Source organism: Nerophis lumbriciformis, linkage group LG22, assembly GCF_033978685.3.
Source record: "Nerophis lumbriciformis linkage group LG22, RoL_Nlum_v2.1, whole genome shotgun sequence".
NCBI lineage: Eukaryota > Metazoa > Chordata > Actinopteri > Syngnathiformes > Syngnathidae > Nerophis > Nerophis lumbriciformis.
This window is the reverse complement of record NC_084569.2, coordinates 21271698-21296504: the sequence shown is the minus strand read 5'-3', so window position 1 is coordinate 21296504 and position 24807 is coordinate 21271698. Positions and strand designations below refer to the sequence as shown.

The window sequence follows — 24807 nt, the reverse complement described above, 5'->3', positions numbered from 1 at the left end:
TCTTACTTTATGTATTTGAAAATACTTAATCAAAGATGACTGTTGGGACAGATCTCCTCTCCCTTCTATTACACGTTATTTACTGCACATGTGCAGACTCGTTTCAGGAAGACATTCCGAAACAAACTTGTTGGCACGGTTAGGAACAGTTTACCCAAGTGGAGCAGAGAACAGAAAAAGGTGAGAAGAAAATAGTTTTAATTGATGATTCAATGACACTGACTGTACTGTAGAATTGCAGTCCCCAGCAGGTTACCATCAACCTGCTGGGGATCTCATTGCAAAGAAACTAGCCCCCCAGCGTTATAGTGAGTTGTATTTTTCTTGCACTTATTTTTGCTGTATTTATCTGCCACAAATGGAAAGCCGGTCCCTGAAAATAATGTCTACATTAAATCGGTCCGTGGTGCAAAAAAGGTTGGGGACCATACTTGCCAACCTTGAGACCTTCAAATTCGGGAGGGGGTCTGGGTGGGCGGGGCCGGGGTTAAGGGGGGAGGAGTATATTTAAAGCTAGAATTCACTGAAATTCAAGTATTTCTTATATATACATATATAAATGAAATAAATACGTGACTTTCAGTGAATTCTATTTTTATATATATATATATATATATATATATATATATATATATATATATATATATATATATATATATATATATATATATAAAATACTTGAATTTCAGTGTTCATCTACTCATTGTTGTATTTGAAAGAGCAATGCTTTGCAGCCAGTAGCAATGTGAAATTTAATTTACAGGAAAGGAGTGAGTGTAGGGTTGAATTTGTCCATCCTCGTTCTATTCTCTGTCACTCGTCGTCGCCATGACTGTCTCTTCTTCGTTCTTCTGCTTCGTCTCCTTCTTGTTGTGTGTGCAGTTGTGCACTCTCCAAAAGCCATAGATGTTATAACGTGACTGGGCCGGCACGCTGTTTATATGAAGGATAAGCGGACGTGACGACAGCCTGTACTCACTCAGTTCCACACGGACCTGGAGGGGGCGTGACTTAAGTCCGGCTGGAAATCGGGAGAAATTCGGGAGAATGGTTGTCCCGGGAGATTTTCGGGAGAGGCACTGAAATTCGGGAGTCTCCCGGAAAATTCGGGAGGGTTGGCAAGTATGTTGGGGACCCCTGAGCAGATGCTCTACAACAGCACCAGTCAGAGGGCGTTGCTGCCTGTCAGGATGCAGAGGTGAAGTGGAGAGTGAAGCTTTCATCACAAACATGTGAGTATTAGTCAGAGGTGTGGACTCGAGTCACATGACTTGGACTCGAGTCAGACTCGAGTCATGAATTTGATGACTTTAGACTCGACTTGACAAAATGTAAAGAGACTTGCAACTCGACTTAGACTTTAACATCAATGACTTGTGACTTCACTTGGACTTGAGCCTTTTGACTTGACATGACTTGACATGACTTGACATGACTTGCCACTTTCCCCAAAATCCAAAGCTTAAAAAGTTATTTGGGAGCGCTCCGTATTTTTCATTTTCTTCGTCTGTCTATCAGCGTGTTATTCCTGTCAGCTGGTGTGCTGTCAGTACAACAGCCAATCAAATTAGATTTACGTTGTTTTCATCACACAGCATTCATCCAATCAAATTGCAGGACAACCAATGAACAATTGTTCATTGGTTGTCCTGCAATTTGATTTGAACTCTTAAGAGTTGTCCAACAACGTGCCAGTGATAAACAATTATGTTAAAGTTGGTTTCGTTCGGGTATAAAAACTACGACTTGGTCAACAAAAAACGAGTTGCCGTATGCAAATCACGCAGTTCGAATATTACAGACGGAGACGCAACAACTTCCAGCTCCGTTCGACATTTGAAGTTGCACAAAGAAGGGTAAGTTTTGAATGTAAGATAACGTTTATTGGCTAAGTAACGTGACTTTTATTTGCTGTGTAGTTAAATCAGTGAGGCTGCAAACTCACTGCTAACGTTATAACCATAGACATCTTATAAGTAGACGCAGCATCGAGCGCTACTGCCTACTGGAGCAGACGAGGCGCGTGGCCGCCATCTTGGAGTGGTGATCCGCTCCACTCAGTGCAATTAATTTGGCAGGAGCAATGAACTGTCAGCGCATTTAATTCATTTTACCTCACTGAATACCACTGATTTTCACCCCCTTTTTTGTCATACATGTAGCTATGATAACAGACACATGTTTTGGCGTGTTTTATTATTCATAGTTTGCTTAACAGTAATATAAGTGACCAGACGTCCGAGATCAAAACTGGGAATATAATCCCAGAGAAGGGGGAAAAAAACGGTAAGCTATTTTTAAGTTGAAGAAACAATATGATTAGGTTATATATACATATGCGTGTATCCTACATAAACAATGTATGAATACATTAGATATCTATATGTCTTAGGGACCTATAGACTGTATCTCTGTTGCTGCAGCAGCAGAGAGTTTATTCTGTCTTGACACTTTGTATTGATATTTTCTATTACATTCTTCCCTTAAATGATAATGTTTGCAGTGATTGTTTTATATGTATTATTTTATGTAAGTCACTTTGGATAAAAGCGTCTGCCAAATACTTAAACATATATAAACACCTGAAAGTCTTCATATCAGCTAAAACCACCAATGTGTTTCACTGGATTCAGAATAAAACCAAATTCTGTTTAACCCAACAATGTTAGTATTTGAATATTGTTACTTGAAGACTGATTCCTGGTTACAATTATACTGTTAAGAAAGTATTGTCTTATACTTTGCCTAAAATGAGAATGCATCATAATCAGTAGTGGCTGGTGAATTTTGTTTTAGGTGGGGCTGAAAGTTTGTAAACCAAACCCCTGTAGGGGGGTCATCCTCCCCCAGAATATTTCTTTGTGATTTTCACATACAAATATTGAAGATCTTTGATCCTTCTCAACTATGTGGTAATATTATTTTCATAAAATACAACCAATAGTACGTTAATGTTAAATTTCACTTGTGAAAAGTAATCCCCCGATTCCTATTTTCAACAGTCCGCTCATTTGAGCAGGAAAACGCTGAACACCAGCCCGGCATCTTTGTTTTCTACCTGTCAACTGTCAGCTTAGGCTGCTCGCCGGCTCCTCATCAGCACTTCAAGATGGCGGCCAAATTGCTCACGTCACAGCAACCAATGCTGCATCTACTTATAAGATGTCTATGGTTATAACGTCATTGCAAACACGGCAATCTGTTGCGTCCACTGCAGTTTGCTACCTTATTCATACTTTTTGTCAAGTGGTTTTTTTTTAAGCAGGGTTGCATGAGGTACCTACACATAACGTTACGTTAGTCAATGTATCACACACAGTAACGTAACGTTAGTCAATGTATCACACACAGTAACATTACGTTAGTAAATGTATCACACACAGTAACATTACGTTAGTCAATGTATCACACACAGTAACGTAACGTTAGTCAATGTATCACACACTGTAACGTAACGTTAGACGGCAGTCAGCAGCACCGCGTATTTTAGCCACCTACAAAAAGACAAACATAGTCAAATAAAGGTCAGTTAAAATGTATACTATATTAAGAATATGTGTACATATTGCATAGGGTCCTGACATCTAAAAAGTACAACTCTGTTCATTGTTATGTTCATATATTTGTTATGTTTTTCATGTGTACGCACACATAAACACACATACAGTATGAGATGAGATCAATGAGATAAGGTAAGAACAGGATAGAAACTGCTGTGGAACTAGTTACAATGCAATATGCCATGGAAATACAATGTTAACACTTTTGTGCAAATAAGTACAGTTGCACTTGTTTTTTTTCCAAATGTGTTTATTCTGTAAAGGAATGAGTTACATGTTTAAAATGACTGGTTAATAGTGCTATTTTGAAGTGCAATGTCAGCACTATCTTTTTCCCTGCAATTTCAAATGCACTTGTTTTAATAAATTAATACAGCGTTTTAAAAGCATATACAATCTGTGTAAATATATTAGTCTGTGGTTAAATGACTTGAAAGGACTCGAAACTCAAAATGCAGGACTTGGGACTTGACTTGAGACTTTCCAGTCTTGACTTTGGACTTGACTCGGACTTGCCCTGTCTTGACTCGGGATTGACTCGAGACTTGAGGGTAAAGACTTGAGACTTACTTGTGACTTGCAAAGCAATGACTTGGTCCCACCTCTGGTATTGGTGCACTCAAAATGGTAACCTATTGTAACTCAGGGTATGGTATAATATAGTGCTAGCTCAGCTGAAAGGCACGCTACATCATTGTTGTTCTCAGTGCTGCCTTCAATACCATTGATCAGAACATTCTTTTAGACCGCATCAAATCGTGTATTGGTATGTCAAGTTTATCATGTTTAGCTACTACCTCACAAAAAGAATTACCTATTAAAGAGTAATGGAAAATAATCAATAAAATGGTGCTCGTAACACAGTGAATGGTGGGGAGAAAAAAGGCCACCTGAAGAGAGTACATGGGTCCATCCATCCATCCATCTTCTTCCGCATATCCAATGTCGGGTTGCGTTGACAGCAGCTGAAGCAGGGAAACCCAGACTTTCCTTTACCCAGTCACTTTGTCCAGGTCCTCCCGGGGGATCCCGAGGTGTTCCCAGGCCAGCCGAGAGACACAGTCTACTAAACGTGTCCTGGGTTTCCCCCGTGGCCTCCTACTGGTCGGACATGCCCTAAACACCTCCCCAGGGAGTCGTCCGGGGGCATCCTGACCAGATTCCTGAACCACATCATCTGGCTCCTCTCGATGTGGAGGAGTAGCGGCTTTACTTTGAGCTCCTCCCGAATTACAGAACTTCTCACCTTATCGCTAAGAAAGAGCTCCGCCACCCGATGGAGGAAACTCATTTTGGCCGCTTGTACCCAGGATTTTGTCCTTTCTGTCATAACCCAAAGCTCATGACCATAGGTGAGGATGGGAACGTAGATTGACCAGTAAATTGAGAGTTTTGTCGTCTGGCTCAGCTCCTTCTTGACCACGATGGACCGGTGTCCGCATCACTGCAGACGCCACACCGATTCGCCTGTCGATCTCACGATCCACTCTTCCCTCACTCGTAAACAAGACTCCCAGGTACTTGAACTTCTCCACTTGGGGCAAGACCTCTTCCCCAACCTGGAGATGACACTCCACCCTTTACTGCGCGAGAACCATGGACTCCGATTTGGAGGTGCTCATTCTCATCCCAGTCGCTTCACACTTGGCTGCGAACCGATCTAGTGAGAGCTGAAGATCCTGGCCAGATGAAGCCATCAGGACTATATAGTCTGCAAAAAGCAGAGACCTAATCCTACAATCACCAAACCGGATCCCCTCAATGCCCTGACTGCGCCTACAAATTCTGTCCATAAAAGTTATTATGCGGACCAAGCTCTGACACCGATCATACAGGAAGTGGACCACCACAATCAGACGGTCCAATACCCCATACTCTCTGAGCACTCCCCACAGGACTTCCAGAGGAACACGGTCGAAGGCCTTCTCAAAGTCCACAAAGCACATATAGACAGGTTGGACAAACTCCCATTCACCCTCAAGATTCCTGCCGAGAGTAAAGAGCTGGTCCACAGTTCCACGACCAGGACGAAAACCATACTGCTGCTCTTGATCCCAGGTTCGACTATCCGGCGTAGCCTCCTCTTCAGTACAACCAGATACAACTTACCGGGAAGGCTGAGGAGTGTGATCCCACGATAGTTAGAACACACCCTCCGTTTCCCTTTCTTAACGAGAGGAACCACCTGGCAATCCAGAGGCACCAGCCCGATGTCCACACAATATTGCAGAGTCTTGTCAACCAAGACAGCCCCACAGTATTCAGACCAGGGATTGGCAACCCGCGGCTCCGGAGCCGCATGCGGCTCTTTGATCACTCTGATGCGGCTCAGCAGCTTACTTGCTGAACCCCCCGATTTTCCCGTGAGACTTCCGGACTTCAGTTTCTCTCGCAGAAATCTCCCCCGGGATTAATATTCACCGATTTTCACCCTTACAGCTATAATAAGGGCGTACCATGTTGGTACAACATTTGGCGCCTTCTACAATCTATATCAACAGCGTGCTATCCCAACACTTGTTATACAATATACATCTTCTGCTTCCACACGTACGTGACAGCAAGGCATACTTGGTCAACAGCCACACAGGTTACACTGACGGTGACCATATAAAACAACTTTAACACTCTTACTAATAATGCGCCACACTTTGAACCAAAACCAAACAAGAATGACAAACACATTTCAGGAGAACATCTGCACCTTAACACAACATAAACACATCAGAACAAACACCCAGAATCCCATGCAGCCCTGACTCTTCCAGGCTATATGAGACACCCCTGCTAACACCAAACCCCGCCCCCACCCCAACCCTGCTCCCTCACACATCAACCCCCCCCCCCCTCTCTCTGTGCGTCGGTTGAGGTGGGCGGGGTTTGGTAGCGGGGGTGTATAATGTATCCCGGAAGAGTTAGGGCTGCATGGGATTCTGGGTATTTGTCCTGTTGTGTTTATGTTGTGTTAAGGTGCAGATGTTCTCCCAAAATGTGTTTGTCATTCTTGTTTGGTGTGGGTTCACAGTGTAGCGCATTATTAGTGAGAGTGTTGAAAACATTTTTATACCGCCACCGTCAGTGTAACCTGTGTGGTTGTTGACCAAGTATGCGTTGCTGTCACCTACGTGAGCAAGCAAAAGCCACATACAACGTGAGGCTGATCAGGCACGCTGTTCATGGTGGGTGCTATATGCTGTACCAACACAGCACGCATGACGCTGACAAGCGCCTTTCAGTTAAAACCCGCGTGCCGCACCAGCTTTCAGATCCTATATAAAGGTGTGGGCAACGTGTCTGAGACCCCTGGTTTAAACATAGCACAAAGTAAAAAAAAATCTCTGTATACAGTGTTATTTCATTTAAAATTTCATAAATTTTTTGCGGCTCCCATAGTTTTCTATAATTTGTGAAACTGGTCAAAATGGCTCTTTGACTGGTAAAGGTTGCCGACCCCTGATCCAGACCCTTAACAAACGCCGGGCAGATCTCATCCACCCCTGGGGCCCTGCCACCGAGGAGTTTAACTACCTCTGCAACCTCAGCCTCAGAAATAGGAGAGCCCACCACAGATTCCCCAGGCACTGCTTCTTCATAGGAAGATGTGTAGGTGGGATTGAGGAGGTCGTCAAAGTATTCCCTCTACCGATCCACAACGTCCTGAGTCAAGGTCAACAGCACACCATCCCCACCATATACGGTGTTGACAGTGCACTGTGTCCCTCTCCTGAGGCGGCAGATGATGGTCCAGAATCACTTAGAAGCCGTCCAGAAGTCTTTTCCCATGGCTTCGCCAAACTCTTCCCATGTCAGAGTTTTGGCTTGTCAGTACCTGTCCGCTGCCTCTGGGGTCCCATGAGCCATGAGCACTTTCCAGTACTCCCTCGAGGGAATCCAAAAAGGGTGGGTACTCTGAACTGCTGTTTGGTGCATCAGCACAAACAACAGCCAGGACCCGTGCCCCGACCCGGATTCAAATCCAACGTACGGGCTTTGAGCCGAGGGGCAACAAGAATTTCCACCCCGGCCCATCTCCGCTCACTGCTTGCAACACCAAAGTGCATGGGTAATTTAGCAAATTTAATTCCAAAGCGTTGCACCAGCTCGTTACGTTTTAAGGAGGTTTTATGTGAGAGAGGCAACACACCACGAAGAAAAATATACCTTGAGACTGCAGTATCACGTAAAATAGTAACTAGGACTTTTACGTTGCTATCAGACAGTGAGGCAGCACCCTTCATAATAAAAGGGGAATAAACAGCTGGACCCGCACACTCACTTTTAAAGGAATGTGGCACTGAAGGGGCCTTTACCAGAACTACTGGTTTTGATTTGGTTCACTTCAACAAGGGACAGCTGTTTATCAAATGACTAGGTTTCTGGCAGTATGTGCACATGAGCCTTACTTTAACTGTGCCATCAGTAGGCTAAATGAACCTCTTCAACATGTGCCATAGTTAGATGGTGCCACATGTTGCCTACTTATGTGATGGTGCGTGATTGGACCATGCTGCGATGGAGAAAAGGCTTTATTGAAGCTTCCTTTGTGGGTCAGAACATACTCGTCTGCTAAAATAGCAGCAGACATAGTATTAACTCTTTGTACCAAAATGGTTATTATTTTTGCATCTTAACTCCAAGAAAACGGACATGTTGGTTAATGTCCTGCTAGAAACAAGCACTTGTTTGCAGTTACCACTTTGAATTTCGATAATAAAACAATTGTCCAAAGCGACTCTGCAAAAAAATCTTGGCATTATTTATGACCCAACTTTCTTGTTTCTGCTGCATATTAAGAATGTTTCTAAAGCAGCAGTAATATCACTAAAATCAGAGTCAGAATCAGATTTATTGGCCTAGTGTGTTTAACACACAATTAGTTTGACTTGAAGACTGTGCTCTTTGTTCAATGTAAGAAATGTGTCCCATTTTGTCCATTTGTGAATTATAGATCATTATACATGCGTTTGTTACGTCTCGTATTAATCATTGTATTATTCTAGGGTCTCCCCATGTCCAGCTTTAAAATATTTGTGTTTCAAGTACGCAGGCTTATTAGAGACCACCAGTGCCCTAAAAAATGTTTGCAGGCATTAAAGTGTTTTCTATTCCGGCTGCATTCATCTTTCCTTCTACCCTGACCAGTCTCTGTGTTCCTGCCGCTGAAAATCATCCCCACAGCATGATGCTGCCACCACCATGCTTCAATGTGGGGCTGGTATTGGCCTGGTGATGAGCGGTGCCTGGTTTCCTCCAAACATAACGCCCGGCATTCATGGCGAAAAATTAATCTTTGTCTCATCAGACCAGAGAATTGTGTTTCTCATGGTCAGAGTCTTTCAGGTGCATTTAAGCAAACTTTTTACGAAGAAATGGCTTCCGTCTGACCACAAAACCATATAGGCCTGATTGGTGGATTGCTGCAGAGATGGTTGTCCTTGAAGAAGGTTTCCTTCTCTCCACAGAGGAATACTGTAGCTCTGACAGAGTGACCATCAGGTTCTTGGTCACCTCCCTCACTAGACCAACATGTAGCGATCAGAATTAAACTTAAGGTAGCGGAGTGAAAGTGGTAAAAGTAAAGAGTATGTTGTATTAAAACTACTCAGACAAGTACAATTATCCAAAAAGTTACTTGAGTAAATGTATAACAAAATAAATGTAGCACATAACTACCCATCTCTGGTTATGCACACATATCCAAACACAATCAAAACGTTAGAGAGCACACCGGAAAAAATATCAAATCTCAAGGGAGTTGCTTGAGAAATAATTTTTGAGGAACAGCTTTTCCTGTGTTCATTTTTTTTTTATGTAATAGTATTTTCATTGTAAACACATTATGTTCTATCACTGTGACAGCTATTACTACTTGGACGTCTGGGGTAAAGGAACGCAAGTCACAGTTACATCTGGTAAGTAATTCTTACGTCCTTTTGAGACATTTTTAATTCTATATTTGGAAAGTTTTTGTATTAGAATGCTCTTACTTTTTGTCACTGTGGTATTTGGACTACTGGGGAAAAGGAACCCAAGTCACAGTTACATCTGGTAAGTCAATATTTTGGTAATTATATTCTACTGGAAAGGACAAGTACATTATTTTAATATTTCTGATTTAGTGCAATCATTTATTGATATCAAGTAGTTCCAGTATTCGAAGAGTAGAATTAGACCAATCTATCTTACGTTGACAAATATATGCTAAAATCTGTGAGATATTACAAAACAATTTAAAAAACCACCTGAAATGAGTATAATGGTGCTTTGGCGAGTCCAATCTTCTTGGTTGTTTGACAGGTTATTATAGCATATATTAGCAAATTGATCCATCATCGACAGCAACAGAGTCTTATGAAATATGACAATGATTATTTTGCTTAAATTTGAGTTTCTGCACTGCGGTATCTTAATAATCAAACAGGTTTTGTTTTTCTAAGCTTTTGAGTGAGCTATTCCATTTATAAAGATGTTTTCCAATGTTAAGAAAAGGTTCACTCAAAATGTCAAATAAATGAGAATGAAATAATTTGTGATATTTAAAATAAAATAAGGTCTTTTGTGCAATTTGATCTACACTTTAAATATGGTTTAATATGGTGAGTGTTATCTCTTCACCATTTTCATGGAATTGCATCATAACCGACTACTTATTTTCTTTTCCAACAATTTGAATATGGTTTAAAATGTGTCTTCCCTTTACTATTTTCATTTAATTTGATCTCAACTGACAACTTGCTTTTCCTTTCACAGGCACACCAGTCCCACCAGTCCCACCAGTCCCACCCACTGTCTTTCCTCTGATGCAATGTGGCTCCGGAGCAGGAGACATGGTCACTCTCGGCTGTTTGGCCACCGGCTTCAAACCCCTTCCACTGACGTTTGCGTGGAGCAAAGACGGGGCCGATTTGTCTGACTTCATTCAGTATCCTTCAGTGGAGACGGACAACCTCTACACGGGAGTCAGTCAGATCCGAGTGAGGCAAGCCGACTGGGACAGCAGGGCCAAATTTCGATGTGTCGCCAAACATTCAACTAAAACTGTTGATGCCGTGATCACCAAAACAGAAGGTAAGACGTGTTTACAGCATATCTTTTACTGTAGTCTTAAAATAGGTACAATGAATGTGACACAGCTAAAGGTAATCACAGTAGTGTGCTGTCACTTTTGTAGTATATTTGGATTCGGTGTATTTGAAGTCGTTGAAAAAATATATATTGGTTTTTAGATGCCCCGGTTTTAGTATGATTCAAAGTGGGTTATTTTGCATTCTACACAAAATAACCCACTATGGAGCCAAATTAAGTTGTAGTGTACAGTAATAGTCAAATAAGAGCCCTAGAAGACGTATTTCCAGACTGTCACTGAATGCACCACACTGCTAGTAGCTCATCCTTGTCAGTAGTCCTCCAAAAAGGTAAACGTGAGGTTAAAAACTATACCTGTTTTTAAAAATATAATTAAGCTCTGCAAAAAGTGTTTTGTGTAAATATATTTGGATATCTGGAACAGGGTAATGAGAATTAGATGATTTTTTTATGTTAAAAATGTTTACACACAACACATTTATCTGAAAACTGCACATTATTTCATACTATCCATACAAATGATGTTATTGTTGGTGCTAAAGCCAACAGTAAGGTGGAAAGAAAGGTCTGACTCTTCCTTGTGCAGCTGCTTACTCTGCCTTGTCTGTCTGGGAAATAATTGTTGCAGCAGTTTTTTGCTTGCTTTTTGTTTCATCTACGCTTGCTTGTCTCACATGCAGGTTGTGTACGATCTAATCTTGCTGTTTTATTAGTGTCGACCCTGCAGAAGCCATGAGTAATAGCATTCAAATGACGTTTTGTGTTGTGTATATATATTTGTTGTGCAGACATATACTTAATATGTTCGTGTTTCAGAGTCCTTTTACAAGTTGCCAACTCTGAAAGTGTTGGCCTCCTCTCATGGTCAAGATGAGGCTTCAATCGTCTGCTTTGCCAAAGATTTTTCCCCAAATGTTTATGACTTCAAATGGCTGTATAACGAAGAGGACATCTCCCACGGAATAGACCAGGTCATAACTTTGTCTAAGGACAGAAAGACTGCAAATGGAACAACGCTTTACAGCGCGGCGAGCCTCATCACGCTCAAGTCCGACGAGTGGTCATCTGGCACCACTGTAAGGTGCGAGTTTAAGGGGAGGGACGCACATGGAGATGTTTATATCAACTCATCTGTGAGCAACACGCGTGATTCACCTAGTGAGTACTTTTCTATTTGTTTATTTTAGGCTGTGTTCACACTTTGGGTAAATCAAACTCTGATTGCAAACAAAGCATGCAAAAATTACAAATATGTAAGACTCTTTGTGTGTGACAACAGGGTGTTTGTAAAAATTAGTGCGGTCACATGATTAATTATTCAAATCTGATTAATCACACTTTTGAATTGGCATGAAATATACATTTTTACCTGCTTGCATTATTTAAATGACCCTAAAAAGGCCCCCGTAATTGGGCACAAATGTCATTTTTAACGTGACAATGACATACAGCAACATTTTAAAATATTTTACTTGAATGCAACGCTAAAAAAATCAGAGAAAGTTGTATCCTAAGTCACCTCCGTTCTATTTTGGAATTAAATATGCCAGAGAGCACACCAGTCGCAGTCCTCTCACTCATCTCACTCTATAAATATACCAACCCACACACCTTTCAGGAAAAAATCCACGGTTAAGATAAAGGAGCATGAGCGGTCAAAATAAATTGCGTGATTAATGAATGCAATTTTTTGGTTGATGAATCACATGAGTTAACTCGTTACATTTAACAGCATTAGTTTAATTATATTTTTACACCAAAAAATATTTTGCAAAAATTGATTTGAATCAAGCATTGATCCTCACCTCAAGAATTGGGTGCATTATGTTTGTTGTACAACAAAAAAAGTATGCCACCTTTCAGGTAACCATCTGCAGTTAAAGTAAAGGAACATGTATGCTCAAAACAAAATTTGTAATTAATATGCGTGTACCCATGATTAATGCACTATGTTGTGATTAATCACATGTTTAACTGCCCTAGTACAAATAAGTCGGTAAAAATAGCAAAGTCTAAAAAACAACTCATTTTGGTTTGAAATAATTGAGTTAGGTCAATAAAGGTGTCCAATCAAGTCCTTCAATGCATATATTTTTGGTCCGAACCACCAGTGTGAACGCGGGCTAAAATGCAACACACTCAATGTAAATCACACAACGGCCTTGAAAAAGTCTTCCTGTCCATTCAACAGGCGAAGAATGCCCGGAGGCGGATGTCGATATACAGATCAGTGGCCCCACAATGGAGGACATCTTTCTGAACAAAAAAGGCACCGTGATATGTCAGGTCAAAGTTAGCAGGCTATCTGTGCTGAGTATTTTGTGGGAGGACCAGGATGGCAACGAGATGGCCGGGACCTTGAAAGCCACCCCGCCGGGCCATTCGGGCCCATTTGAGACTCGTCTTGACATCACGTATGACGAATGGAGCAGAGGGGTAGTGCGCAACTGCGTGGTGAAGCATTCAAAGATTGCGCACCCAGTAAAGAAATCCTATAAAAGAACTGCTGGTAAGAAAACTGTAAATGATTGATACTACTTCCTGTGGTCAAATGTTGTTCTGTCGCACTTGCAGATAAATCACCTCAAAATCCTGTGGTGCGTATGATGTCTCCAGTGGAACAAACTGATAAAAACATGGTTACCCTGACTTGCTTAGTGAAAGACTTCTTCCCCCAAGAGGTTCTGGTGTCTTGGCTTGTCGATGACAACCCCGTAAACTCCACATACGTCACCAGGACCACCCAACCTGTAGAAAACCAAGGCGTGTATTCAGTCTACGGCCAGTTAACGCTCAGCTTTGATCAGTGGAAAAGGAACGGTGTGGTGTATTGCTGTGCCATTTACCACCAATCTGTGGCCAACACACCCAATGTCCCTGTCAGGTCCATTTCATACAGAACCACCGATAACGTCAACATGGACGACCCCAAATTGTGCAAGGCCCTGTAGATGTGTTCTGTGTCACTCTTGTCTTCTCTTCTTTGCTCTTGGTTGTTTGCTGCATGTTTAATGATAGTGTGTGTCCATTTAAAATCAAAATAAATAAAAAAAATCACTTTGCAACTGTTGTATGTCGCAAGCTGTTCATGTTGTCGTTATTTTTAGCTATGTGTGACTTGCAGTGTCACTAATCATGCAACAAGGATTAATAGTATGTTGGGGTTTTGAAAGAGAGTATTAAAGTCCTTACTCGTAGAGATAGGTGGTCTGTGTGACTTGTCTTCGTACGCGTCTTCTTCCTCTCCTGGGTCTTGCCCTAACAAACACAAACACAAGAAATATCATGTTTTAAAGACACACACTGAAATAATGGAGTCTTTCAAAAGGCAATTCAGGGTCTCCAGTTATATAGCACTACTTGTACTCATAAAATCAACATTATAGGACACATTTGTTTGTATAAACACATAATACAGTAATAATAAATACAGTATGTATTGAAGTACTACTGTACATCCACCAGACTTCCTGGTGGAGATGAGCCACCAGTGGAACAATGCTGTGGAAGCCGAGCAAGATAACATGGGGAACACGGCACTCACCTTCATCATTCTCTTTCTCATCACGCTGCTGTTCAGCATTGGAACAACTGTCTTCAAGGTAATAATACAACTTTTGTTTTTGAGTTGAGCACTTAACTGCACCTTTACATACTGTAGGTGAAAATAAGTCTGCAATATTTCTGAAGAACATTGGTTGACGGTAAACATTTTTTACACTAATGCACTTTTTGGGGAATTTTGTCTATCAATCACAATCTTTCTGTGAGACCAAAACACACGTCATTCCTATTTCTCTTCATACTAAATAGTAAAAGACTGCTAGTAAAAGGCGGCGAACAATACAGGTAATTGTGATACGATCTATTTCACCAAACAAGCCCTTCAAAAAACATCCAAAAACCTCCCACACTGTTTTATACACATACTGTAAGTATGTACGTCATGTAGTAACAGGCACATTCATGATAACATGTAACTTGGTGCCACAACCTTCTACTATAATAATAATGGATTATATTTATATAGTGCTTTTCTAGACACTCAAAACGCTTACAGCGAGAACTTAGAACCCATCATTTATTCGCTATTGATGGTGGTAAGCTACATTTGTAGCCCCAGCTGCCCTGGGGTAAACTGGTGACATGTCTTGCCCAAGGACACAATGGCAGTAACTAAGATGGCAGAAGCTAGATTCGTACAAGGAACCCTCCAATTTCTGTACGGCCGCGCTACCATCTGAACCCTACCTTAAAGTCAATGCAGCAGAAAAAGCTAAAGCTCTTTCTTGTTTATTTTGTGGCGAGTCGCAGCCTACGTTGTTAGCAGCTCAAGCCAGCTAGTAGCTAGTAGCTGACTACTCACTATGGTGGTAGTTCTGTTGTTCTATGCCATAAAAGTAGTTCCTCTGTGTTAGCTCCTATAATAACAATGTCGCTATAGGTCACGGCATGTAACTAGTGCATTGTTGTTGTTTTTTTTAAAAGCGCAGAGTAGATGAATCCGATAAGTCCGCATCGTTAGCCGCCTCTTATTAGCAGTTTTTCACCATTTAAAACGCACATACAAGATTGTCTGACATAAGGATTGTGGATAATGGGCAAAATTAAAAAAAACAATTCCCTTTAAATTCTATAGACACATTACAAAGTATAACTATACTTTATTTGTTGGTTAGCCCTTAAGCTGGAATTTAAATATAAATACTTATTTGTCCAAAAAGACAATAATACTGTAAAAAATTACACATTAATATTCAAGCAAGTAAATATTTAAAAACTTCAGTCTTAAATATAAATTACATACCAAATAGGCTATTGATTATGTACACAAATGTCTGCTTTTCAAAAAACTGCTCTAAAATATATTGTACATATTATAATATTAACCCTTTAGAATACAGTGGGTTTTATGTTGAAAAAGTTACCACATTTTTGTCCAAACACACACATACAAGAGTCAAGACCGAAACTAATCATACCATTGGCCATTTTTTGTCCAAAGTCAATCAAAGTACATTTTTTGTTCAAATGTGAATACAATAAAAGCTTAAAAAGTATTTTCCCCCCCACAACTTTTCCTCTTGTTCATCATCCTATTATCTCCTGTGTAATTTTCAAGCAAGAAAAACTTAAGTAACTTTAAGTTAAATTTGCAAGGTGTACAGTAGACCTATGCATACTTTTGGGTTTGACTGTACACTTTGTTTGATAGACACACCATTATCCACCATCATAGTGACACACACTTATCATTACAGTAGCAGGGCAGCCATGCAGAAATATTGCTGCATGCTTTGAATGGGAAAAAGTAGGGGGAACAAAAGTCTGGTGAAAAATATAAAAATTAAATAGAAAGAAGTAGAACGCCACTAGTCCAAATTGTCATCTAAACCTAAATTATTACATGAGTTTATGACAGGATAGTGTGAAATCAAAAATTGTGTTTTTATCGGTTTTAAAAGGAAATTTGTGTCACTGCAAACATATGTGTTGTTTTTTGTTTAGCTTTACCAGTTTGGCTAATTTAAGGAAGACAGATGGTACAAATGGTTTGGAAAACAATTGAATTGCACAAAACATACCAAGGATCTCTTTTTGGATTTCCAGTAGGATTAATGAGTCAGTCTGTTGTGTGTATTATTTGTGTATTTCTTTAATACATTTTAGTTTTTTTTCTCTTTCAGGTCAAATGAACATTTTTTTTAATGAACTGTAATATGTAAGTAATCATATTGATTTACAATTTAAAGAAAAATAAAAAATAAAATGTGAGTGATGCTTTTCTTGCAGATTTTTCCTCAGAAATTCAGAATGACCTGAAAAAGCTGCAGCTGGAATCTACAAAAAAAGAAAATAACTTTTTAGTGTTATAAAAAAAAAAAAAAAAAACTTTAAAGATGTGTCCGTGTGTGAAATGTATTTAAATATGTCATCATCTCTTCTCACACCTGGCTTTAGTCATGCACTGTTGCGTATCGCTGAGTTTCACTTCTGTGTTTTTTCGGTACTTTTATCTTCTTCTTTTTTTTTTCAAATGTTGCTTATGCTCGCTCAAGCGGAACCCTTTCCACCTGACTGTTAGTACTATAAAACTACTTAAAACTAAAGTCACCTGCACCTTTAGAATTGTGGCAACAATCTGAAGGTATGTGCAAGTAATTTGCTACATCTAGAGAAATAGCCACATGCGTCATATACGTATTTTCTATTTCAACAGAGAGGATGGAGAGGATTGTGTCTCCAAACATGACATTGTATCCGCTGTGGGAGGGCAACCTTGCAGGAGACTCCTCTGTCAAACTTAGGTGCGCCTTAAGTGGCTTCTTCCCGGACACGCTGAGTGTCAAGTGGCTGCAGGGCAACCGAATCATCGACGGCGTGCAAACCGTGAGCAAGTTTCAGAGTGTGACGGCCCCACAGACCTTCAGTCTAATCAGTGAGATTGAGCCTGATGTAAAAGAGTGGACAAACGGCTTAAGGTTTACCTGCAAGTCCACTCACAACAAGGTGGAAGAGAAAAAGTCAATCAGTATCTGTGAAAGTACGTATGTGTCTGCCGTCTCGCATTAACACAGCTATTGTCATCGTCTTGTAACAACGGACGTGTCGCCTGGCAGCACAGGCAAGCGTCCCACCTTCCGTTCATGTGGAGCTCCCCAGCTTCAAGGAAGTCATGACGGAAACATCCCAAGTGAAAGCAACATGTTCGGTGCGCACCGCATTGGATGCCGTCGTCACATGGCTGCTGGACGGCAAAGCAGCCGGCGACCAAGCGAGCGCGTACGCTAATGCGTCTCACGTCATCAGTACTCTGACAGTGTTGCCTGATGTGTGGAGACAAATCAGGATTCTCAAATGGAAAGCGGCGCATCTTTGCTTCCCGGACGTCGAGGAGACCGTACGTGTGTCAGGTAGGACGACTGAACAAAATCGGAGTAAGTCCACTCCTCACAACTCAACAAGTAGTCAGTGTACAGCTTGTCCATTTACTACGTACTGAAAAATGACTCAACACTCGGCCATTATTGTCCAAACAGCTGGGAACAAAAGTGACTATACCAAGATAACATCATGGCCTGAAGATGCATGAGTACTGCCAGCACTGGTGAGCTGCGGTTCTTTAAGGGACATCCAACTGTGACATTGTGAAGTAGCCCACTTCCTCCACTGTAAAGTAAAACTACTGGCTGATAATTGGATTACTTGATATAAATATATTTACATTATGATGAAAAAGAGAGGACCTAAAATGGAACCTTGAGGAACACCACTAGTATAACTAAAGAAGTTGAACAAATGACGATTGACTGCATCTGAAGTAAAAAAGCAACAGCAACACCTTAGATACATAAATTGTATACAAAAAAAAATGTGTAACTGCCAAAAAGGACTTGAAAGGGTGCCTTGAGGAACGCCTCAGTTATGTAAATCACAAGGTTTGACCCCAGTTTTCTATGTTTGCTAGCAAGGTTGAAATGTCCGTGCAAAGATCTGCCAATGTGTTTACATTGGTCCAAGTTCCTCTATACTGTACAACAAGAGCATTTGTGTTTTTAGAAATTGACTGCAAACATTTTTAATTGAAGATTTGAACTGAACTCGGGGGCCGATATGATGTAATTTTAATTTTCCTGAGGGAACTCTCCTGAAGGAATCAATAAAGTACTATCTATCTATTACCGGCGGCCGCTAGTTGAATAACCCTGCAGTACAAGATGTACACTGACTACTCTAAGTTTCATTTCCATCGTATTGTACTTTGAGACTATTAAATAAAACGTTAGCTGAAATGTGAGGGGTGTATTTACTGTACTCTGATGAGCTACTGTATCTTTGAGAGACTGAATTCCACCTTTTATCCTGTTATGATCACTTAGGTGTTGCAGTCACCGCTCCACTGGTGGAGATGAGGCGATCTCTTGCAGATTTACAGAATAACAACAGCGGCGTGTTCGAGTGTGACGTCACACAACTGGACGCCATCGACCTCTACGTCACATTTCAGGCCGACGGTGTGGATATTTCTAACAAACAGTACGTCGATCTCCCTGAAGGCCTGGGCCCACATTCCATCCGTCCACGTTTCAGTTTGCACGAGTCCTACAGGAAGAGTGACGCAAATTTAACCTGCAAAGTGAACCAAGGCTTCTCCGACAGCTTCCGGTCAAACCCCATATACGGCCTTTTTGGTGAGAGTCTGACTCATCAGAATTGGATTCATTTGACACAATAATTTTAACCCATTTTCCAACAGTGGACCCATCAGTGGAACTCTTTCTGGCCCCCAGTGAGGAATCGAAACCTCAGAGGGTTCTGTGCTCTGGTCGGGGCTTTAACCCTCAAATTAAATGGTTCAGCGAGGCTAAGCAGAGAGCGCCATCAATTACTAGCATCAGCATGAGTGCGGATGGACGTGTGGCTGTGACCAGTCAACTCCACGTCCCACTGATAGAGTGGCAAACTGGGAAGGTCTTCACCTGTCGAGTGTCTGACAAGTGGCTGAATAAAAATGTCACCAAGACCATCAGCATTTGCTCCGGTAAATAATCATAAGTACCCTATTGGCATGATGCATGAAAAAAAGACAACTCATAACATTGTCCTTCAAATATCTGCATTCTTTTGTCCCTCGAGAAAAATATCGGCTTACCAAAAACTGCTGTGAAAATATTATTCAATATTTTTTCCACTTTAACTGTGACAGTCTTTCAAAATCACTTAAAAGCATTAAAAGAAATGTATACATACAGTATATATCATTTAACCCTTTGAAAGCAAGTGTTTGCTGAACTATCCATCCAGCCATCCATTTCACTACCGCTTATTCCCTTCGGGGACATGCACCTGGGGATAGGTTGATTGGCAACACTAAATTGGCCCTAGAGTGTGAATGTGAGTGTGAATGTTGTCTGTCTATCTGTGTTGGCCCTGCGATGAGGTGGCGACTTGTCCAGGGTGTACCCCGCCTTCCGCCCAATTGTAGCTGAGATATATTGTTCCTAAATTCAAAACAAAAAATATGTCCATGAAATATATTTTAAGGAATATTTCCTTAATATTATTATCATTATCATTGTGCTTTCTTTCAATATCATCATTATTATGATGTTTATTTTATATTATCATTAGGCCCTAAGATAGGTTAATGATTGACAACTTTATTAATTTTTCATGCATAAGTTCATTGCATTGTTTTGCTATTTCTTCAAAATAAATATTAAATATTTATTATATTTTGGGGCTTTAACCCTTCAAAAGCCATTATGCTTAAACCACACTAATATTTATTATTGGGAAATGAAATAAGAATAATAAAACACACACTTGCCATTACAGAAGGCACAAGTGCAGAATTGTTTTTCTGCTCGCTTTGAATAGGAAAAAATAGCGACATATGGTGGACATTTCGGGCAGCACGGTGGCAGAGGGGTTAGTGCATCTGCCTCACAATACGAAGGTCCTGAGTAGTCTGGGTTCAATCCCGGGCTCGGGATCTTTCTGTGTGGAGTTTGCATGTTCTCCCCGTGACTGCGTGGGTTCCCTCCGGCTTTCTCCCACCTCCAAAGACATGCACCTGGGGATAGGTTGATTGGCAACACTAAATTGGCCCCAGTGTGTGAATGTGAGTGTCAATGTTGTCTGTCTATCTGTGTAGGCCCTGCGATGAGGTGGCAACTTGTCCAGGGTGTACCCCGCCTTCCGCCCGATTGTAGCTGAGATAGGCTCCACGCCCCCGCGACCCCGAAGGGAATAAGCGGTAGAAAATGGATGGGTGGATGGATGGGTGGACATTTATACAAATGTATACTGAAAGACCAGTAGTCCACATTAAGATCTAAACATAAACATTAGTAACTTCTGTTAAGATAAATGTCAAATCAAAGGTTGCATTTTTATTTGTTTTCATACAAGCATTTTTTGTCTTTAGATTACAACACTAGTGTAATAATAAAAAAATAAATAACTTGCAAATTTTACCTACTGTATGCTCATTCATCACAACCAAAATGGCTTGCCAAAAAAACTGCGAATGGCACAAAATGTTCAAAGATTTGAAAAGGATCTTAATATTTGTTTCTAATCTCACATTTCATGTTATTTTTACAGTAACCCCAATATCATCCCAACAAGTTGGAGTGTTTGTTCACGGACCCCCACTCACAGAGTCTCAGCAGAGGGACAAGGTGACCATTACTTGTCTTTTGGTTGGCCCTCGACTTCATGATTTTGTCATCTCCTGGAAAGTAGATGGGAAGAAATACTCTCAGAATTCCCACACGGAGGAGCCGACTCGTCACAGCAATGGTACAGAGACCTTACGGAGCTTCCTCAGTGTGCCAGCAGATGACTGGGATGCATATAAACAAGTGTCCTGTGAGGGAAAACACAAGTGTTCCAACCAGGGCCATGAGGACTACATCCGCAAAAGCAGAGGTATTGTCTCAACATATATTCACATTTCCACCAGATAGCACTACCACACCATCGTTTTTCATCCAGGACAAGTATGTGTGTGTATTTGTATGAGTGTGTTTGAACAAATGTGTGTGTGTCTGTGTCTGTGTCTGTGTGTGTGTGTGTGTGTGTGTGTGTGTGTGTGTGTGTGTGTGTGTGTGTGTGTGTGTGTGTGTGTGTGTGTGTGTGTGTGTGTGTGCCATGTGGCATTTTGACACTGTTATAATTACACACTAAAAACAACATTGCATGTTTACTAAAAATAGCATTTTTTTTTCTCTAAAACAATGTGAGTTAAAAATGTTTATAGTTTTTATTTTTATGAAGGATAGTTGAGGTTTACGACTTTAACTAGTGAAGGTTTAAAGCAGATGGAAATAGTATTAATGTAAAATTGTAAACATTAGGAAAAAAGTGCATTTTGATATTAACAGTATGAATGTAAGAATTTGACAAGGCATACTTAAAACAAAAAAAATCTGCTACCAGCAAAAAGAAACACTGTTTCTTAAGAAAGTTGGTCTTTCACATAGGTTTAAAAAACTTTTCACATTGATCCTCCTTAGATTTCTCCTTTTTGCAGTTTAAACAGTGAATTTTCCAGGTTGTAATAGTAACAAAAGAACACACACACACACACACACACACACACACACACACACACACACACACACACACACACACACACACACACACACACACACACACACACACACACACACACACACACACACACACACACACACATACAAAATGTAATTAAAAACAACAACAACTCAGTTCATATTTTTTGCAATATGAAGAGTTTAAACATTATAAAAACTAAATAATATAAGTTTTTACAATTTGGACAAGTTTAGATTTATTTTAAAATGAAGTCTGAAAACATCCATCCATCCATCCATTTTCTACCGCTTATTCCCTTTGGGGTCGCGGGGAGCGCTGGAGCCTATCTCAGCTACAATCGGGCGGAAGGCGGGGTACACCCTGGACAAGTCGCCACCTCATCGCAGAAGTCTGAAAACAGTTGAAGATAATATCATATATTATATTTCAGTGCCTTCCAGGAATTTGCCAATTCACGCAAATTTGCACCGTCACCGCACATTTTGTCCACCAGTGTAATTTTTGCCAATCAAATGTAATCATAATAATAATATTATGATTATTATTATAATTTTTGCCAATCGAATTTGTTTCTGATCATCGCTCAAACGCGCACAGTAACTGTCTAACCAAAACTTATTAACACTTTATTGCTCAAACCGCACAACTGTCGTCCTCCCGTGTATAGCTCACACCTTCTTCTGGGTTCTGTCTACGGCGCTAAGCCTTCTGCGTAATGTAGTATAAGAACATTTAGCAACAGACCAGCGTCCCCACTTTCTAGTTTACTTGTATTTATATATTTAGCTAACCTTTTTTTATCCAGGGTAAGACAATCAAGAACAGATGCTTATTTGGAATATTGACCTAGCAAAGAGGCAGCATTTACATGTTAGAGATGTTGAAGTATGATGATAATCTCTCATCATCGTTTAATTACCAACAAAAATTACCGCAATAGAAACTCTCAACAGTTCACAAATGCTTTTAACGTGCGGGGATGAATGTGTTGGAATATAAATGAATGTTTAAGAGAGATAAACTCTTTTCAAGTGTAAACTAAACATGGATAATGTCTCCAACTTCTGGCAGATGCACAATTAAGAGGTTTTTGGTCCTGTTTCTTTTGATAATTATTTGTAATTATCACTATTATCACTTGTCACTTATTAATGTGTTTTTGTGTTTCTCTTATCAGACTTGTATCCACCAACAGTGCACATAATACCACCGACCATCTCAGAGCTGTCACTGTCTGATGACCTCACACTGACTTGCCTAGTTTCTGGATATTTCCCAGATAACATTATAGTGTACTGGGAGAAAGATGGTCAAAGATTGCTTGACTACACCAACAGCCCTTCGTGGAAATACAGCAGCAGCAATACTTATTCAATGAGCAGTAGAATTAATGTGTCTAAAACTGAGGACCACGAATCCAGCTATTCTTGCGCTGTCAGACATGAGTCATCTCAAAGTCCTTTTACGAGCACTATAGAGGACGTGTTTGGTGAGTGAAAGTCTTAACATGATTTTGTGTTTGCACTACATACTTCCTTACAACTTTCATCTCCACAGCCACAGTGACTCCTACCCAACCGTCAGCCATCTTGCTCCAGGGTCGTGGTGAACTGGTGTGTCTGGTGTTCGGCTTCAGTCCCGCGTCCGTTAACGTCTCCTGGTTTCTGGATGACACCGATGAGCTGTCGGACTTCAACACCAGTCAACCCAGCAGAGGCCCAGATGGGAAGTTCAGCATCCAAAGCCGCCTTCGTCTGTCTCAAGTCAACTTGTTACCTGGGGCGGTTCACACCTGCAGGGTGACACATGTGACCGTTACACTGACGTTGAATATAACCAATCCAGGTACTAATGAGCTGATTTATGATTATCTGGCAGAAAAATAAACTCATTTAAAAAATAATTCCACAGTGATTTTGCCAGATTGCAACGTCTTGGATGACATCGCTCATGCAGTTGTTAACCAAGATATCAATGCGGAAAGCTGGTATATGTCTGCCACATTCCTTGTCCTCTTTCTCATCTCCACCATCTATGGTGTGGTGGCCACCCTGCTTAAGGTGAGCTATAGATAATAATTCTATTTTTAACATAATCTTTTTATTTTATACAAATTATCACATTTAATGTGGAAGTTGACCTCACTTTATCCCGCCTTTTTCTCCTTTAGACTAAATAATTCTGTCAGTGGAACAGATGAATGCTTCCAAGACAGTGGATGTTTTATTGAACTACTTTTGACATATAAATAAAGATTTGGTTCTAATACTGTATCACTGGTTTATTTTTTGCTTTTAACAAAGCAGTATCACAACAACATAAAAAATAGAATATTGTTTCTGCATTAAAACAGTAAAAACAAAAAAACAAAAAATAACACCCTCAGTTACTCACATTGGCCACAAGAGTGCACCAAAGTTTAAACTGTAGTAAAGCTTGCTTGCTTGACAGTTTTGTTATACATGCTTGAAAATGTTAAGTATTGACAATACTTAACTAAAGAACCACTTCTTTACAACAACAGATATGTTTTTTTTATATATATTATTTTCTTTCCATTCACAGCATTTTTGAAAGTATGTACACACTCCCACTATACTGTCTGCATGTGTTGTGTACATAGTGGGTTTAAAGGAATTTCCATCTTGGAGGGATGACAACTCAGCAACATCAAGGACAACTATTTGCTACCTCTGCTATGAATTGGCTTTGTCGATGTGTGATTGGCCGGGGACTTGAGTTAGTAGGCCCAAATCTGTGACGCTGTTGCTGGGATGTGGATGCAGCATGCGGATGCCATCCTAACTGCCAAGGGGCCGGTAACAGGGATGCATGGCATCAGGCCCACGGGACGGCCTGAGAGGGTGTCACTGTCTTTGACCACCGTCACATCCCATACTAAAAAAACGAGTTACAGTATATTTGATAGGGAATTATGCTAATGTTTAGTACAATCTAGTAATGCATACGTGATTTGTGAAATAAACAGTCTTGACGCATCTATAAGATGGTATTTTTTACAATATAAAAAACTCTGAAAAGATGGGTGTCTTGGAAATGTATACATGCTAACCAC

The 24807-nt window shown here is 40.5% G+C and overlaps 1 protein-coding gene across 1 annotated transcript in view; it reads left to right on the top strand.

Annotated features, from left to right (window-relative positions):
- The window catches only part of LOC133615458 (uncharacterized), a 40432-nt gene extending 16435 nt beyond the window's left edge, over positions 1–23997 (top strand). Inside the window, exons 3-13 of the mRNA XM_072915698.1 lie at positions 9550–9608; positions 10329–10628; positions 16867–17190; positions 17267–17560; positions 18527–18838; positions 18904–19188; positions 20757–21083; positions 22909–23220; positions 23289–23576; positions 23643–23791; positions 23902–23997. Coding sequence (XP_072771799.1) covers positions 9550–9608; positions 10329–10628; positions 16867–17190; positions 17267–17560; positions 18527–18838; positions 18904–19188; positions 20757–21083; positions 22909–23220; positions 23289–23576; positions 23643–23791; positions 23902–23910 — 2659 coding nt within the window. The 3' untranslated portion in view covers positions 23911–23997. The remainder of the gene's footprint in view (positions 1–9549; positions 9609–10328; positions 10629–16866; positions 17191–17266; positions 17561–18526; positions 18839–18903; positions 19189–20756; positions 21084–22908; positions 23221–23288; positions 23577–23642; positions 23792–23901) is intronic.
- The last annotated feature ends 810 nt before the right edge of the window (positions 23998–24807 follow it).